The sequence below is a fragment of the Theobroma cacao genome, chromosome 5 (genome assembly GCF_000208745.1).
Source record: "Theobroma cacao cultivar B97-61/B2 chromosome 5, Criollo_cocoa_genome_V2, whole genome shotgun sequence".
Lineage (NCBI taxonomy): Eukaryota > Viridiplantae > Streptophyta > Magnoliopsida > Malvales > Malvaceae > Theobroma > Theobroma cacao.
The window spans coordinates 24172027-24191494 of NC_030854.1; the positions used below are offsets into that span (position 1 = coordinate 24172027).

General features: G+C 33.9%; 1 protein-coding gene across 1 annotated transcript; it reads left to right on the forward strand.

Moving 5' to 3' along the window:
- Window positions 15211-19449, forward strand: LOC18598790 (eukaryotic translation initiation factor 2 subunit beta). Its single transcript, XM_007028469.2, has 10 exons — window positions 15211-15365; window positions 15517-15567; window positions 15938-16046; window positions 16134-16183; window positions 16263-16317; window positions 16454-16545; window positions 17005-17150; window positions 17591-17733; window positions 17841-17926; window positions 19163-19449. Exons 2-10 carry the CDS (start codon window positions 15532-15534, stop codon window positions 19238-19240), a joined length of 795 nt encoding a protein of 264 aa, XP_007028531.1. The 5' UTR covers window positions 15211-15365; window positions 15517-15531; the 3' UTR covers window positions 19241-19449.

The following is a 19468-nucleotide window of genomic DNA, read 5'->3' on the forward strand; positions in this document are numbered from 1 at the left end:
TGAGAGTGCACATGACGGTGATGGTGGCGTGCGATGTGAGAGTGCACACACTGATTATATATGCCATGTGCGATGTGAGAGTGCACATGATATTTGCCATGTGCGGTGTGGGAGTGCACATGAGGATATTAGCTATGTGCAGTGTAGAAGTGCATATGAGCTGAGTTGAGGATGGTGGTTATATGCATTGAGCCATGTTGACTAGTTTGGGAATGACCTTGATGTATGTGATGTATGATAAAAATGTCCATATATATATATATATACATAATATATATACATGAATTCTTATACGCATGTGCACCTGTCTTGTAGGGTAGAGATGTTTGGAAAATGAGATGTGATTGCACCGAATATTGAAAGTTGAAATTCCTAATGTTTTAAAATGAGTTAAAAGACAACATGGCATCGAGTTTGCTTATGATATACAAATTACATTGTTTTAACACAAGTGCATCGTGTTTCCAAAAACCCTTCTGTATCGTTTGCTTGTTCCCTTCTTATGTTCACTCATTGGGTTTATACTCATTCTTTTCAACTTCATGTTTTAGTTTTCAAGTTCAAAGGTAGTTGGATCCAAGGTTGGGATGCTTCCTCATATTCATCTTTTGGTAGGTTTACCATGACACTCAATGATAGTACCCACGCCCAGAGTCACTCCGCTGGCAGTCAAGGGTTTTTGTATGTGTACATGTATACTTGATGTGAATTGCTAAGACTTATTTGGCAAATTATCTATGTATATTTTGATTAATGAGGCCATTATGAGTATATACTTGGGTTCTATGAATTGTTTTCGAAAAATTTATCATTTGAACATTATGAATTATAGATCTTAACGAAATATGGATATAGATGGACTAATGTACAAGTTCCTATAGAAAGGCTTGCTTGGGCCTAGTGGGCTGTGCCTATTGGGTCCTTGCACCGGTCATGGCTCGGGATTTGGGCTGTGACACTTCTCTATAATACTGAAATAATACTTTGTTCTTCCTTATGCATTAGTATTTTGGAAGGTAGGGTAGTGAGCATCTGCATGTCTATTCATCAATCTTGAGCTATATTCATATCTCACCTTTTTGAATTTTTATAAAAATGACTAAACAATAATTCTGTAGGATGCAAGCACGGGCTCTTTAAGAGAAAACTCACCATTTGTCTGTTTTATGATAAAATTGAACTCTCCATTAATGCACAAGCTATTGACTCTGACAACAACTGTCGCATACAACCCTAGAATTAACGCTTTATATTCGGCTTGGTTATTGGTGCAGGGGAAATCCAGCTTGAAGGCCAAAAAAAGAGGATATTCTTTACTTGTTACATTCACTTTATCCATTCCCTCCAAATGAGCTTGATTGTTGTGAGAATTTGAGGATGATTCGCCTTTCGCATGAACTTCTCTTAGGGGAATTAAGACTATCCCAACACCCTTATTAGACATAATAAAAGAACCATTAAAATATAAATCCCATTCTCTTTCTTCTATGCTGACAAAGCATACTTCGTGGAGATCTCCTAAAAAAGAATCAGGAATTACTTCTTCAAATTAAGATGGGAAATGTGCTAACAAATCTAAGAGAGCTTGAGACTTGATCGCCTTGGGTTGCACAACTAAAATGTCAAACTTTCTAAGTAAAAGCAACCACTTTACTATCCTCCCAAATAAGGTTGGCCGAAAAAGCAAGAATTTGATAAGATCTTACTTGGTTACCAATTTAAGTTTGTGAGCCAAGAAGTAACAGTGAAGTTTCTGAGTTTCGTACACAAGTGCAAGACAGTACTTTTCCATCGATGGGTAGTTCAATTCACTCCCATGCAAATATCTACTCAGGAAATATACAAGTCGTTCTTGCCCCTTCACTTCTTAAACAAGTATAACACCAATTGAATGTGGAGTTGAGATGAAGTATAACATCATTGGTTCCCCTTGGATTGGCATAGTCATTGTCTTGGGAGAAGCAAGAATACCTTTGATTTTCTCATAAGCTTGTTGTTGTTGCTCACCCCATGAAAATAGGACCTCTTTCTTGAGAAATGCTTGAAAGTGCATAATTCTCTTTTAAGGTTGAAATGAACCTCTGGATGTGAGAAACTTTCCCCAACAAGCTTTTGAGTTACTTTTGGTTCGATGGAGGTGGCATTGATTGAACAACCTTTATCTTCTCAAAGTCCACGTTTATGCCTTTCCATTGAACCACAAAACCTAAAAACTTACTAACTATTACTCCAAAGGCACACTTTCAAAAGATTCATGCATAGCTTGTATTCTTGACATTGTTCAAACACCCTTTTTAAGTCTCCAATATGGTGTAAGGCTTTCTTGGACTTCACTACTATGTCATCTGTGTAATCTTCCAAGCAATCGTGCATCATGTCATGGAAAATTACTGTCATGGCACATTGATAAATTGCACCTAAATTCTTTAACTCGAATGGCATAACTAGATAGTAAGAACTACCAAATGGAGTTCGGAAAGCTGTCTCCTTTACATTATTAAGTGTCATTTTTATCTGGTTATATTCGCTAAATCCATCCATGAACGAGAACATATCATGAGCAGCTGTGGCATCCACGAGAGTATCAATGTTCAAAAAATGAAAATCATCCTTGGAACAAGCTTTATTTAGATCTCTAAAGTCCACGCACACCTGAATTGCTTCGTTCTTTTTCTTTACAAGCACCACGTATGCTAGCCAAATTGGGTGATGGATTGGCTTGATGAATCCAACTTTAAGGAGTTTGTTAAATTATTCATTTATCTGGTTTTCTATTTCATGGTGAAATACCTGTGCATGCTGCTTCGCTGGCTTGGTTCCGAGAGAGATGTGCAACTCATGAGTGACAAGTTTCTCATCCAATCCAAGTATTTGCTCATACATTCAAGTGAACACATCTTGGAATTCCTTTAGTAGCTGAATAATTGTCATTCTTTGTTTTTTTGAAAGGCTCTTACTTATAAAGAAAGTTTTGAGAGTCTCTTTTTCCTTAGCTAAGTTAAGCTCTTCCAATTAGTTACCTTGTGGCTTCGGTTGTTCTTGACGTTGTTCTACTGCAAATGATGTTTCATGATCCTTTTTTACTTCTTCCACCTAAAAACAAGAGAATGGTATATCAGGTGGTCCATGTGATATAGAGTCAGAAGAAGATGCTTTTTCAAACCTCGCTCCCCATTATAAGTAGTAAACCATCTTCCCATCTTGGGGTTTTCCTTCTTTCTTTTGGAATTTCTTCTCTTTCCTCCTCGCTTTTTCTACTTTGATATGATTTCTTCCTCTTTTTGGGAGTATTCTTCCCATCGTGGAAGTGGAACACTTATAGGCCTAGCTTTGGCAATTTTGCCTTCCTCTACTGGTTCCTCAAAGAAAAAAGCTTCGGTGTAACTTACTTCATGATGTTCAAATGATGCCTTGGTTGCTAGAATAAAGATTTCTTTCCATTTCCAATAACTCTTGATGCATTAATGACATGAAGAGAGAATGATATTATGAGTGTGCAAGAACTTCCTTCATATGAGAAGGTGAAAGGCCACATCAGCTTCAATAACATGGAAGCAAGTCTGGTCTTGATTAGGTCCCATCTTGAAGTTTACCATAACTTGTCCCAAAGTTTTAATTTCTTTGTTGTCGAAAGAAGTAACAGTCATAGAACGACACAAACTCCTTAGGTTTATATTCACAGCCATCAGAGTAGACAATGGCATGAGGTTTACCAAGGAACCATCATCAATGAATGCTATTCACACTGTATATCCGTTGACATTACTCTCTGCATAGAGCGGCTTGTTGTGATAGGGATGTGATGTGCACGTCTACTTCTAAGAATATTATGGCGTTCTCATATCCGCTTGCCATTTTCCTCATAGGTTGTCCCACAAAGTTGCACTCTCCATGCTGCAAAACAGCTATTTGTATATTCATCAAACATACCTTGGTGATAACTCTCTGATATAGAGTTATTTGGGCTTAATTTTGATAGTAATTTAGCTTAGTTCTTGTAGTAATGCATAAAAATTAGTAAATTTTATTTAATTATTTTAAATTAGTTAATTTAGGGGAGTCAATCTAATCTTAGTTAATTTCATGTTTAATTTGGTGTTAATGTGATTAAGATAGATTGTTATTGATTTATTTGTACTTTTGTAGGTGTTTGATGAAAGAAGAATATTAATGGAAGAATAAGAGCAATTTCTAAGTACAAACCTCCACTACACATGTTTTAGTATTTTAGCCATAACTCTCTTTACAGAGCTCCAAATGAAGTGATTCTTAAACCATTTGAAAGAGAAGAGAAGAAGGTACAACTTTCAAGTTTACCACTTTACCCAATTCGGCTTGGCAGGTGGTCAAAATCTTATCAAAATTGGAGCACTATAGTAGTCCTAGAACAATTATGATTTCTGTTATTAAATGGTCTAGGCCACGGCTTTGGACGAAGTATGCCATGGCCAACATAGTCTGATAAGGAAATCTTGAGTGGAATTGACTTCTTTTTTTACCCAACTTGGACTAACTTCAAAGCACTATAAAAATAACCTTTCAGAGGACTTTTTGGGGGAGAACGAAACACCAGATTGATAGTTAAGAGTCAAGCCACAAAGTAACTGAAGCTAAGAAGAATTTGAAGGATTCAAGGAGATTTGGAGATCAAGAATACAGTTCTTGAGTTTTTGTATCTTTTGTTTATTCTTTTATTCTCTTGGTTTTGCTTTTAATGTTTAAATTTTATTTAATGATGATGTGTGACTTGATGGGGAACTAATTCATTTATCTAAGATTATGATTGAACTCAATGTGTAGTTTGATTTATTTATCTCTCTTTTACTTAGGTTTGATGGATTTGAGTTGATTATTTTATTCTATTCTTAATGCTTTTAATTGTCTGATCACCAATTAGATTAAATTGGAAACCTAGGTTAAACCTTGACAAAAGAAATTTAGGTAGATCTTGAATAGAATAGCGTATGATCGAATTCATTTAGTTGATTAAGTGATTTGATTTGCATATAGGGTAAACATACACTTATAAGCCATACGTAGCCTAAATTAGAGCACGAACTTAATAAATATTTCTTTAATTTAATTTGCATAGACATATAATAAATTAATTAGAAGAGGTATTTTTATAAAAAACTCGACAGAGGCTTGTAAATAATTTATGACTCTAGGTTAACAACTTAATCCATTAAACTGAGTTAAGAGAGAAAGACAATATTCAAGTGAAGTATTTAGGGATATCATAATCTTAGGTCTGGTAGTCACTCGAATTTAATAAAATAATTTTGCTGATAGATTTTAGATTAGTTTTAGTTATTAGTTTCAATTTTTCTTTTTAATAATTAAGTTGTTTTGATAAGATTAGGGTGTTAAAATTTTAGTAGTTAGCAATTAGGAATTAATTCAATTCTCCATGGGAACGAATTCTACTTACTATTATATTACTTTTTAACGATACGTGCACTTGTGTGGGAAATCAACAACACTTGGATGAATACTTTGACCAACTCCTTTTCATCATTAGAATATTGTATATCTAGTACATGTTCCCTAAATCGCATGATGTACTCCATAAGATCCTCTCTTGCTTTTTTATGTTCTTTCCCCAAGTCAATAAGGGTCACCTTTTCTTAGGTAGAAAAAAGCTTTTCCTCGAACATCCTATACATTTGGTTCCAAGAGTCAACTAAGTCAGGAGTGAGATTCACGTACGAGGTGTAGGCTTTCTTAGTGAGGGACTTAGAGAACTCTTTCAGCTTTAAATCATCATCCAGCTTATGACTCTCAAGGTTTCCACAAATTTCATGACATGTTCTTAAGCATTACTAGTCTTGCCATTGAATGGTTTGAATTTGGAGTTTGCGTAATCCTTAAGGTACGGCTTAGTGGCTACCTCAACAAGATAAAGTAATTTCAGGTCAAACTCCAAAAAGTTAAGACTCTTGTTCTTTTGATCGAGCATTTTCTCCAATTCCTCCTTTGTGACCAAACTCTGAATGCTAGTGGAATAAGTTATCATAACGAGATTGCCTATAACAGAGGGATTGGTGGTATTGAGGAGTGGGTCAGGCGTGCTCTCTCCATTTCCTCTATTTTCATTATTGTTGACCACATTAGCAACATTTTTTATTAGCATAGGTGGCGGTTGAGAGGCTGTGGCAATTGAGGATACAAATTGGGTGATGATCTCCATCATCCACTTGTTGTTTTCCTCCAAAACTTGCATCTTTTCTTGAGAAGCTTACAGCATTTTCATGAGCTCTTGGATATAGATAGGAACGCTCATTTCAAGGTTGTCTAGAAAACTCTCTTTATCTTCTGATAAAATTTTCTACAAAATTTTTTCACTTCTTGCAATCACTCCTCCCTAGTAGAGTCACCAAAATATGGAGGATTTTTTTACTAAAAAGAAAGATGAGGTGTTGCAATAAGTGAAACGGATTACGCTGGAGGCAGCAAAGAGAAAGATTAGAGCCATCCTTAACCCATAAGTTCTTTAGTGATATGTGGTGGAGAAAGTGATTGAGGATGAGAAGAGTTGAGTAAAGAGAATAGTTGGAAGAGCTTTTAAAGAATTTTGAAGATAGTCTCTGCTAAATTTATGATTATTTCTCTTTTCCTCTAACCTCCAAGGCTCTCGTATTTATACTAAATAGGAGCATTTTCTTAGGAGTAGTTGGGAGAACATGTTCAATCATGGAGAACATGCTTGTGAGCTTGTCATAGAAAAGCACATTAAAGAATGGCTTATTGGATATGAAGATCAATTATGGGAGAACATGCTTGTCATGGAAGAACACGTTGAATAATGGCTTATAGGATATTAAAAGAATGACCATATAGCTGGGTAGTGAGCGTTAGTTTTGGGAAATGGAGTAGTGACACTTGATATTGCACCACGTGTACTCTTAAGGAAGAAAGAAAGAACAAGGTCAAGCATATGTACTTCAAGGCAAGGTTAAAAAGAAGTCCTTTTAACTATCTCTATATTTGAGCCACCAAGTCAAGCTCTCTAGAACATCCTAAATATGAAGGTAAATCATGAATCCTGTCACTTGTTCTGAGTTACTTTCACTTCTCCGTATAAATAGTTGTTTCATATTTGTTCCTTGGCGCTTTTGAGCTTGGAACGCCCTTGGGCGCTTCCTCGCTTGAAACGACTCAAGGCACTTCCACGCTCGGAATGCTCTCGAGTAATTTTGCACTCAAAACACCTTTGGGCACTTCTACGCTTAGAACATCACTAGGCACTTTCACGCTTGGAACGCCTTTGGGTGCCTTCACATTCAAAATGCCCTTGGGTGTTTCCATGCTCGGAACGCCCTTGATATCGTTTTCTTCTATAACGCAATACTTCAAAAAAAATAGTTGACCAAAATTAGGCATCTACAGACCTCTACATATTATTGCTCTAATACATTCTTCATTGATAAAGCTTTGATATATTGTTATACCTTATTTTACTTTGATACATTATACCTATACATATCAAAATGATATATTGTTTCGATACATAGTATACACATTATTTAAATTTATGAGTTTTGAATATAAGATTTTGCACATTTTATCGAAGATTGTTTTGTCATCATTAAAAAAAAAAGATAAAGATAAGCTTTTATTAGTGCCTTAAAACTATGAACTAGAAGTTAGCCCAAAGGAAAATTAATCAATTAAGTGTCTATTTTTAAGTGATTAAACCACTCTAGAGAATATCAAGAAATCTAAAGTTCTAGCTTAATCCATTAAGGTAACAAGGTTAAGCGATTGAACATGTCAAGCGCTCAAGAGCTAGGCTAAAGATATTGAAGTTTCTTAAGAACCACTTCAATTGATCAAAGAATTTTTGTCAAGGGATCAACACGAACAATTGAGTCCAAGATTTCAATTATTTAATTCACTAATGCAAAACACTAAATGATTAATCTACGTGTCAGACAACTCTAGGCAAATCATATGAAATTACATTTTTTATCAAATCTTAACACTTCAACAAGCAAATTTGGTTTGAACGGCTAGATTTCAAACCTAACTATAAAAAAGATTAAAAAAGGGTTTCATTAACAACTATAAAGATCAAATTGAACAAATTTGGATTAATAATTCTAACAACTCTTTTTCTACTTCATTTGTTCTTTGTGCTTCACTTCATGTCTTTTAAAAAAACAAAAGATTATTGCACTGTAAATGTGTATTCAAATCATTTAGTGATCATTTGCACATGATTTTTTCAAGCTGTAAGCTTGTGAAACCCAATGTGGAAAACATTCCTTGGTTATGATATTAAATGGGTTTGTAAATTGGGATTTAAGCGAAACACATTATAAATGCTTGCTAAAAGCTGTTAATTCAATTGGTTTAATCAAGAATTAAGCTAAATTCTTGACAAGGGTTATCAACGTAATGAATGAAGGTTTAGATTGATCAAACCATTATAAATTTATAGTGTTGTGATTACTGGAATGTCAAAAAGGTATTGCATGAGGATCCTATTATGTGCTTTCAAGCTTGGAATGAGATTAGTAACCTTTGATGTTGTGTTCAAAGCTAAATAGTGGAGAAGCCTTAACACCTTTGACACAATTAAGTTGAGGCTGGAATGGTGGATAAAAGCCTAATGGTCAGACCTTAACCTTTCTTTGATAGATGTGACTAGAAGTCCAAATCTTGGCTTGAACCCTTAAAATAAGAAGCAGATATAGAGTTTAATAGCTTGGCAAGAACCACCCCTAGGAAGCCTTAAGTTTAATGTCGATGTAGCTGCAAGTGGATGCCTTGGCAAGACAGGGATAAAAAGGTTTTAAGGGATAAGAAATAGAGCATACTTTTATTATTTTTAATTTCAGTGGGTGTCACCGATTCTAATACACCAGACTTGATGGCATTTTGGAAGGGCTTTCAAGTGATGGCTACATCAAAATGGGCCAACTCCCACGAAGTTATTTTTGAGAGTGATTCCTCCAATGCTGTGTCATGGGTGCTGAACCCTCACAATACCCCATGGAAACTTAAAAAGACCGTCTGAAGATTGAAGGGCTAGAATCCAAGCTATTAAATGAAGTATAAGTAAGATCCCTCGGTTTACAAATGAAATTGTAGATAGCTTGGCTAAAACAGGCATACGCAAACAAGGTGATCTGATGTGGACTATTTGTGTCACGACTTGGAACTCCCATCGGGCCCGTTACAATCGCCCGACGTTCCAATAGGCACTCATTACCCCAAATGCCGATCAGAACCCCGCAAGGCTTAGCATCAGCTTTCGCATATCCCCGGTGAGCGACAGTTATTAAATCTTGCATTTCAAGAAATCATAATTCATTTCCAAATCAAATCAATAAAATATTATTTTTTGGCTCACAATGGCATTTTCGTCATTTTTCTTTAAAAATACCAAAACCCGCCAAAAACATGGTGTAAAAGCTAAATATGTTCATACATATTTTAAATCAAATAACTAAAGTATAAAATTACTTTTACAATGACACGTGAGCCCCCAACTAACCAATAAGAAATGAGTTTGTGAATCTATATTTTTGACAATGCAAGGCTAACTGAAGTCCTTGATGCAATCGGCTATCTACTGGCTATCCCGAACTTGAAATGTGGGGAATTGAGGGTGGTGAGATTATAAAATCCCAATGAGTAAACAAACACCATCTAAACTATCTAAAGGCGAGTAAATGGAGACAATTAAAAAATTATTAACTTCAGCAAATTTTTTTACATCACGAATATTCATTTCAACCAAATAATCAATATGGCTCGTGAATTACTCAAAACTTGGCTCATGCCAAATCCTGTACTCGGTGACACCTGGACCAGGGGGATCCAACCGAATCCTCCAAGGCTGTTAAAAATTCATATTTCGCATAAATCATATTTTTATTTTGAAACATTGCCGTTCCTTGGCGTTGGCTGAGTCTCACTCTCACGCGGTGGTCCATGTGAAGTGCACTTAAAAAGCCCACCTCAGGAGATACCCTACGCGCCTCTACAACCGAAGTGAGAATATAAAGGAGTTTACCGTGCCCCTCTAATAGGCTAGCCCACGAAAACCCCCCACTACTGCAGTAACTAATCTTTTATTCTACCACCTGATTTATAAAATCTTTTTCTGCATGACATGGTAATTTATCGCAACCTAGCCTCTCAAGGCTAAATACACAGTACAAATAATTCTAACACCAAAATCAGTTTAGCCATTCATGCTCATTTATTGTCATAAGCCATTCAATTTAAAACCATAAATTTACAACACAAGCAGGCAGTCTCCAATTACTCTATTTTCAAAACCAGTATTCGATTTTCCAGAAAATTTATAAAATCACTTTATAAAATCACAATTTCTCTTAAAACATAGCAATTTACCATTTAAACCCATTTTCCATAAAATCACACAATTGTATAAAACTACTCTAGATAATTAAGACGATAATAAGTTTACTCACAGTTTTCGAAAACTAAATTCGGGTACTCCAACTATTACTCCTCGGGTGCGATTTCTTTGCCCTTGCCAGAGGATTCGTCACCTTGACAAATTGCACAATTAAGAGGTTTACTACTTTGGTACTAAACCAAAATAAACTAATTTATACTACTAATGCATGATATGAAGTGCAAAATGTCTAAATTTTGCCTAAACGAGATGTTAGCCTATTTCGGTCTTTTACCCGATAAATCGATATACGCGTCCGTTTAAACTCCAAATTAATTTTTTTCAATTTCTATACCTCAATTGCACCCAAATTGACTTAATGTTCCTCAGTGTGGTGCAAATTATCAGTCTCGATAGCAAATTACGAAAATACCCCTAGTGGGTAAAAATTCGTATTTTTGCTCCGAAAATTCCCATTATTTTTCTAGGCTCATAATTCATCATTATTCATCATAATTCCTCAAATAAACATCAAGATCAGCAGCCAATATTCCCCTAGAAAATTCGGCATAATGGGTTTCAATGGGAGAAAATTATTTCTCTAGCTTATTTTTGCTATATTTCAATATAACCTAACTAAAATCACTTAATTCAATTAAAATCAACCAAAACTCAAGCTCAAAACTCATCCATGGAGGTTTGGCCAGCATGGGTGTCCATACCCACTTTCTAATTTTGCATGGAAATGAGAAAAAAATGCATGGGTAGTGAAAATCACAAGGAAAATCAATGAAATTTACCTTTTTAATGCTTGATTTCTTGATTTCTCTTGATTTTCCCCAAATTTTTCAGCTAGGGTTCTTATTTCTTTTCCCCCTTTTTTCCTCCTGGTTTGGACAGCTGAAGAAGATGAGAATTCTGGAATTTTGACATTTTTAAAGGCTAAAATAATATAATATTATTTTATTCATTTTTTTTGTTTTATTAATTCCTTAAATTCTAGCCATCCATTTATTTCCAAATTTTCACCATACACTTGTCCCACATATCCATAGCTTAGATAAAATTCTCAGACTTATCCAAAGTCTTGGTGGAGTAATTTTTGAAATTTACACTTTTGCCCCCGTAAAAGTCAAAAATTACATTTTTGCCCCAAAAACTGAAAAATTGCCCATAGACATATTTTTCATCCCTTATACTCATACCATTCTCCAATTTGTCAAATTTGATCTAAATTCTCTCAAAATCTCAAAATTTGTCTGTGGGTGGAAAAATTACAATTTTACCCCTACACTCCAGAAATAACCAAAATTAACCTTTTTCACTGCCAAACCCTCAAATTATACTCCAATACTCAAATCATACTCTAATAAGTTAAATGGGGCCAAAAAAAATCTTTTCTCAAAATTTTCATTTTGTCCCCAAGTGGCAAATGACTATTTTGCCCTTAAATAGTGAAAATTTTGGTTTGACTCCAAATTGATCCTTGAACTCCGAATTACCATTTTGAGTCATCCCTGAGCTGTGAAACTCTTAATTTCACCTCAAAATTCCTATTTGAACTAGTTCGAGGCTTAATTGACTTAATGGCACCATTAGGGGCAATATCATCTTTTAACAATTCCTCGAACTTTCTAAACATGCAAACATTCTATTGAGTATGTAAATGACATCGTAATTATTTTATAGAACAGGGTTTGACAATTTGCAATGTAAATGAGAGCCAAGTATAAGAGGAAAACCAATTATGAGTTCTTAAAATGATGTAAATTTGAAGTATCATAAGGAGTTTAGTTGAGAGAGGTAGCTAACAAAGCTATTCAATTTTTACTGTAGAATTTTTTTGTTTACCTACAATTTTGAGATCACATGGAAAGGCTACTTAGGCCACCCTTTGGTTGTGTTTGGTATGTTATTGATAATGTGATTGCTGGAAAGATGCCTTTGCAGTGTTTAGTATAACATGGGAAAGTGATAATTGCAAGAAATGTGATTGCTGAAAGGATTAAATTGTAGTGTTTAATTTGAAAGCACTCTACTGAGAATGTAATGTAAATTTACAAAATTACCCTTACGTATAAAAATATAAAGTTGAATAAATTTATATTTTTTAATGTAAAATTTTAACTTTTCAACTTTATCCATTAAAATAATAAATAATAACATGACAAAAATAACATTATATTTTAATATTAATTATTTAAATATTAAAATATACAAAATTACTAAATACTTATTTGTACCTTAAACTTATAAAAATAAAAATAATAATGCTTAGAATTATCATATGAATAATAACAAACATTATCCAAAGAAAAATCTATCAATAGATCACATTATCTATCAATATATAGATACTCGTGTCCAAAACTTATAACGTAATCTATCGATAAATGTTCTCATCTATCAATAGATATATTATTTTAAGTGTGCTTGACGCTTCATTTCTCTCATAACGACGGTACCCAAACACCTCTCCCTCTTAAATTCTCTCAATTCCTTAATAAATTTCCCTGATTCTAAACATTTAAAGTGTTTTTCTCTCAATTTTCAACATTAAAAACACAAATTTTTCTCAAAAAAATAACTCCACCTCTCTTTTTTTTCGTTCTTCTTCTTTTTTCTCTCTTTTCTTTTTTTTTTTCTCACCTTCCTCATTGTATGCATCTTTTCCAGCAACAATTGGCTTAAAGAAAGTTAGAAGAAGAAGAAGAAGAAAGAAAAAAAAGTCGGGGATAATTTAAGGAAAAACAAAAAGCTAACTTTCCCTTATCTGAGGCAAAGTAACATTCCCTTCGTGAGATAAGGGAATGATATTCACTTAGTTGATTGCAATCACTTTCCTTTTGCTATCACATTCCTTCTCATTGTTACAAACCAAACGCTATAAAATCATTACAACCATTTAAATTTTAAAGAATGTCTTTCACTTTCCCAAAACCAAACACCCCCTTTGTGTATTTCTTTATAGCTATCATCATTACTACAAAATCACTATCTTTCCAAAAAAAAACCCACTATAAATTTGCATGCATTGTCTTTTTCTCTTAAACTCTCCCTTACTGGTTGATTTACTTCCTTATCCATTTACTTCCATTCATTAAGTTTCCTCTTTCTTTAAGTTATCAAATTTACAAAATTCTTTAAAGTGTCATCCATAAAGGTGTCAATATGGGCTGAATTGACCCAATCTAACCCAAAATATTATGGGTTGGAAAAATATGAGTTGGGCCAAGTCAACCCATTTTTTACAAAGGTTGTCAAAACCTCAACCCAGCCCATCCCTTGTCAGTCCACGGGTCAAACTGGGCTAGCCCATTTCTTTTTTTAAAAAGAGTAAATTCATTTCCACAATTCTACCTAACAAACTCCTTATCAATAAAATTATTCCATAATTTAATCCATGAATTGAATGATAAAAACATGTTGCAAACAAATAAATTACACTAAACATAAATAAGCAAATCAATTACATCAAACATAAATAAAGTTTCAATCTTTAACACAAACTACAATCCCATCAACATAAGTATATAACCAAATAAATAAAAACTTTAAAACTCATTTATGTCTTCCTTAATCCCCATTCTCGAGCAAAAACATTTGAATCTTGTTTGTACAGCAATGATGTCTCAAAGTTTGAATAATTATCATCTAATATTCATTGCCATAAAAGAAAAAGAAATAGTGAGTTTTAATCTTAACTAAAATTATTAATTTGACAAGTAAAGATTAAAGACATTGAAATATATAAATAAAAAATATAATTCGCAGCTAAATTATTAATTTTATATAGCTAAATATATAAAATTATTAAATTAACTAAAATTATTAATTTTTTTCTTCTAGCTCGCACCAACCAAAGATAGCTCACTGATCAGATGGACTAGCCCATCTAAGCTCGATTTTAATATGGATCTAAATTTTCAACCCCCACCCCATCCCACTTTTAATAAAAAATAAGTTCGGCCTATTTTAACAAGTCCAGTCATCCACCCTCCTTTACCACTCTTACTTATGACTAATAAAATATAGTATTTTTGTTTAAAATGCATTATTATGATTCATAAGTAGAGGTGTTCATGAGTCGAATTAGATCAGTTTAAGTTCAATTAACAATTTTAAAAGCGAGGCTTGAGTTGATTTACCCATTCAAGGCTATTTAAATTAAATTTAATATTAAAATATAAAAAAATATTTTTATGTTAATAGTTTAATATTTTTAAATATATTTTAGATTTAAAATTAAATAAAAATATTTTTATTAATATAATAATATATCGAGTCAAGTCAGATTTGTGGATCTACAAGTCACCTAGCCCATGGAGGGGTTAACCACAAGTCACTTTGATATAAATATTAACTTAATTATTATGACATTGGAGATACATCTACAAGTAATTTAATTAATTTTACTATATATATCTGTCAAAAAAAACTTTATTATATATATAAGGTTTTTTAAAAATTAAAATAAATAAAATCAATATGAAAAAAAATATTGTCGTATCTAAATGTCTTGTAAAGTAAAAGAAGGGCTTACGCTACGTTGCGAGAATTGGTAATGAAATTTATATACATGTAATATATTTTTTTTATTAACATCATAAATGGGCAAAAGAAGTTATCTAAGCGTTGGGTTATGAGAACCAAACACTGATCTAAGGTTTTAAATTAAGCAAAACATACTTTGAATGAACTCTCCATTGTTTTAGAAAGAATTAATTAATGGGCTGAACAGAACAAATTTGCATGGAAATAAGGGCTGATCCGTTAGACCAAGCCCAAGTTTAATTTTGCCCTATCAATAAATACATTCATACCTAAGTTACTTTATTGGGTAACTGGGTGTAACCCAAGCAGAAGGGCCATACATTTCCTTTCCAAGTTCCAACGCCAGCCGTCTCTAACCCTGTTCTTTCATTTCTCTTCCGAATCCTCCACTCTCTCTTTTCTCTGATTTCAGGCTAGCGTTTCGCATTCAAAACAGGTAAAAACCCCCAGGTCTGCCTGTTTCTTTTTCTATACGGGGAAGCGGCGATTGTCCCTGCTTCATAGCTTTTAGGGTTTGCTCGTTTCCAAAAAAAGAATCTATTATCAATCCCTTTGTTCTGAATAATTGTTTCTTTTTTTTTTTTTAGGGTTTCGCAGCAATCATGGCAGACGATGAAGTGAAGGATGAGGTGGCGGAAGTAAGTCTGTCTCTCTCTCTTTAAACTAACTTCTTGTTTGGCTGTCTTTCTTCTGTAATTAATTTGGATAAAAAGATTAAATTGGTCCGTTTATTATATTTTTGTAAGATTGTGTATCCAAATGTGTTAGTTTATGTGACGGAATTTCTTTTCTCTACTTCAATCCACTTAAAGGCGTACTTTTCGTTTTCTGTTCTAAGTTGTAAATTGTTTGATTTTGTGGAAAGTAATCTCGTTAATGAAATATGAAAAGAAAATATGCTTTATTTACATTAAAGCCTGATCTATATTATCAATTCAATTTAAAATGTTGTCAAATGAACTGTTTTGAACTCATTTTTGCTTTTATTATTGAATTTCTTCGCTCTAGATTACGCCCTTTGATCCTACTAAAAAGAAGAAGAAGAAGAAGGTTGTGATACAGGACCCTGCAGATGATTCTGTTGACAAGTTGGCTGAGAAGACTGAAGCATTGTCGGGTACTTTTGCCAATTTTTTTGCACAATTCGCAAGAACATACACTGTGTTTTGCTAGGAGACTCATTTTTTATTCTCTTTACTCTCAGTTTCTGATGGGCTTGACTTTACCAGTATGAAAAAGAAGAAGAAGAAACAAGTAAGCAAGCATGCTTTAAATTAATAGATATGTGAGGTTTCTTCTTGATCAACTAATTGTGATTACTATGATATTGTAGGTAGAGGCCAGTACATTGAATGAGGAAAGTGGGGATGCTGGAGACGATTTTGATGGTTAGAATTTTCTTTCAAAGATTAGTGATTGGTAGTATGTGAAGTATATCAACACTGGTCTTGCTTGAAATCTGCAAGTAACATCTTCTAATATATATATATATATATATATATTATTTTTTGACTTCTTATCTAGATCATATTGATGGGGATGAAGAAGGTGATGGCATTGTCTTGCAACAACGTTATCCTTGGGAAGGAAGTGATCGTGATTATGAATATGAAGAGGTATACATGTATTTGACTGTGTTACTGATATTGCATGCTTGATCTTGTTAATTTGATTGATTGGGTATTCTGCAACTTGTCTTGGTAATGTTGCTATGAATCTGTTCTTGATGGAACCTTCATGTGCTTCCTCTTGAGAGTATCTTAGTTAATTTTTATTCAAGGTTTTACGAATTTCACCAATTCCAACCATCCATTTTGGAGGATGGTATTATCTATCTCTGAGGCTATTGATTTAATAGGTGTCTTAGTGTCAGTGTGTGAATCTGGAAAGTTTGATCTTATTTGGCTTTGAAGGGGTAATTGGTGGCTACCGGAGCTCTAAGGGGATTTCTCTTCACTTATTACTGCATACTTGAACATTAGAGTTTACATGCTATCTTTCCCGTTCTATCATTATATCTTTCCCATTCTATCATTGATAAATTGTTTAACCTTTGCTCAATTTGATGCATGTAGCTTCTTGGTCGGGTGTTTAACATCCTCCGGGAGAATAACCCTGAGCTTGCTGGAGATAGACGTAGAACTGTTATGAGGCCTCCACAAGTTCTTCGTGAAGGCACCAAGAAAACTGTATTTGTGAATTTCATGGATCTCTGCAAGACGTATGTTATTGTTCTTTGTCCTGTATTCTGTACTATATTCAGCTATAAATACAGTATTTGTGTTATTTTGGGTGGATGACGATTTGATATCCCTTTTAAGGCAACTTTTAGATTCTGAATTTTTGTTGTTTATTCTATAAAAATACGTTGCTTGCATGTTGGTCTTGTTGCAATGACTTAACTTATAATCACTTATCTCTCAAGTATGGTTTTGTTCACTTGCTAGTACTTCCTGATGTCCTCATCCCAGCACTCAGAAGTTTATTAGGTTTAGGGGAAAACTAGAAATATTGTTTCTCCTGGTTGTACTAGGACCTTGGGCAGCTATCATTTTATGAGATGAGTTTACCATTTGATGTTCTACTTGCAATGTTGGTTGACTGAGTTGCATAACAAACACCATCTCCGCTAACAACTTCTTGGCTTGGAAAATTTTCTAGAATGCATCGACAACCCGACCATGTCATGGCATTCTTGCTTGCTGAGCTGGGGACAAGTGGATCGCTTGATGGGCAGCAAAGGTTGGTTGTGAAGGGCAGGTTTGCACCGAAAAATTTTGAAGGGATCCTTCGTCGTTATATTAGTATGTACCTTATCTCTTTTATTCTAACTTATGTTGAGATGATAGAAATGTAAACTTGAAGTGTGGAATATTTATTGACTTCATAAAATGTTGTTTTCTCTTCTCAGATGAGTATGTCATTTGCCTTGGATGCAAAAGTCCAGATACAATTCTCTCAAAGGAAAATCGTCTTTTCTTTCTCAGATGTGAGAAGGTAACAAAGTTCATTTTTTTCTCCAACTCCCTCCATCTCTCCATGTTAAACATGCTTGATAGCCCATGTATCATTTTAGTTTCTTTTTTTTTAAATTTTGGATAGGGCTTAAGTTTTAGTAATTATTGCGTAATGAGTAATGATGGTTTTCTCGAGGAATGCTTGTGATGATTTAGGAATTGTCTACATTGTCATATTGTCACATTGATGATAAAAATCAAAGAAAAAAATGACTGAGCCCTACTGGTGGCAGTATCACATTAACTGTTTTCTTATTGTTGAGATTATTATGTTTGACAATTATAGGGAATAAGTTAAAGTTCATATATATTGAAACTACTTGGGTGCTCATGCTTATATAGTTGGATAAACTGTCTTTTTTTGTCACTGCATTAGTACTTCTAGTCTTTTAAAGTTTTATTAATTGGTCATGCTTATTTGGAATGATAGCCTGCATATAGCTTTGGTTTAAAGTCTGTAATAAATAATAAATTTGTGCAGATTAGAAGGCCTATGATGATTAAGAATTGCCTACATTGTCAGATATTCACTCTGATGACAATGAAAGTAACAAATCTGAGGTCTAGTGCTGCTGGTTATTACATAAAACTGATATCGGATAGTGGATATTATTAGGTCTTATCATGTTTGGAATATTACGTTTAGTTTTAAGTTAAATTGATTGGATGCCCATTCTTATGTGGGTGGAACCAGCTTGGTCTTTTCTATGTTTCAGATTTTTGGCTTGTAAATTTTTTTTTTTAAAATAAAATCTTTATTATGGGTCTCTAGCAGTTGCATTACCGTGAAGTGTTTTCACTATGGAGGCTTAAGATGTTTACAGAACTGCCTACATTGTCTGACTGTCTTTTGAGCAAGAAATGAATTTGTTCTGAAGACTCTTGGAAGATTGTCTTGTGCGCGAATTAGGGTAGAATTTTTGGCTTGCTAATTGACAACAAATAGATTTTTGTTTTTAAGAAAATTTTATTGGGTTTTCTAATAGTTTTCTTGCCAAGGAGGCTTATGATGTTCTGACAACTGCCTACATTGCCAGATTGTCTCACTTGTGAATGAGAAAATGAAAGTTCTGAGGACTCCATGTTTGTTAGAATTGCTTGTACTGGATGTTGCGTTTATTGTAATTAAGTTCGGTCTTGGCTATTATTGTTATTATTGTTTTTCCTGTCTTGTGCTTGTCTGATGTTCTAAAAACTTGTGATATCATTTTGGCAGTGTGGGTCTGGACGATCAGTTGCTCCAATAAAAGCTGGTTTTGTTGCGCGTGTTGGCCGCAGAAATACTGGCACTTAGACTGTTTGATTTGGGCCAGAAGGATATCGCGGGAAGTTTATGAAACCTCATTTGAAGTTGTAGTATCTACTGGTACTGTTATTATGAGGTTTTGAATAGAGGTTAAATAATTGTAATTTGTCATTTTGGGTAATACGGATATTAAAATGAAGGGATGTATGTGTTTGGTTTTTCCTCCTGTGATAAAAGTTTTGGTTTGTTTGCTTGCTTGTTTGTTTCTCTGAGAAA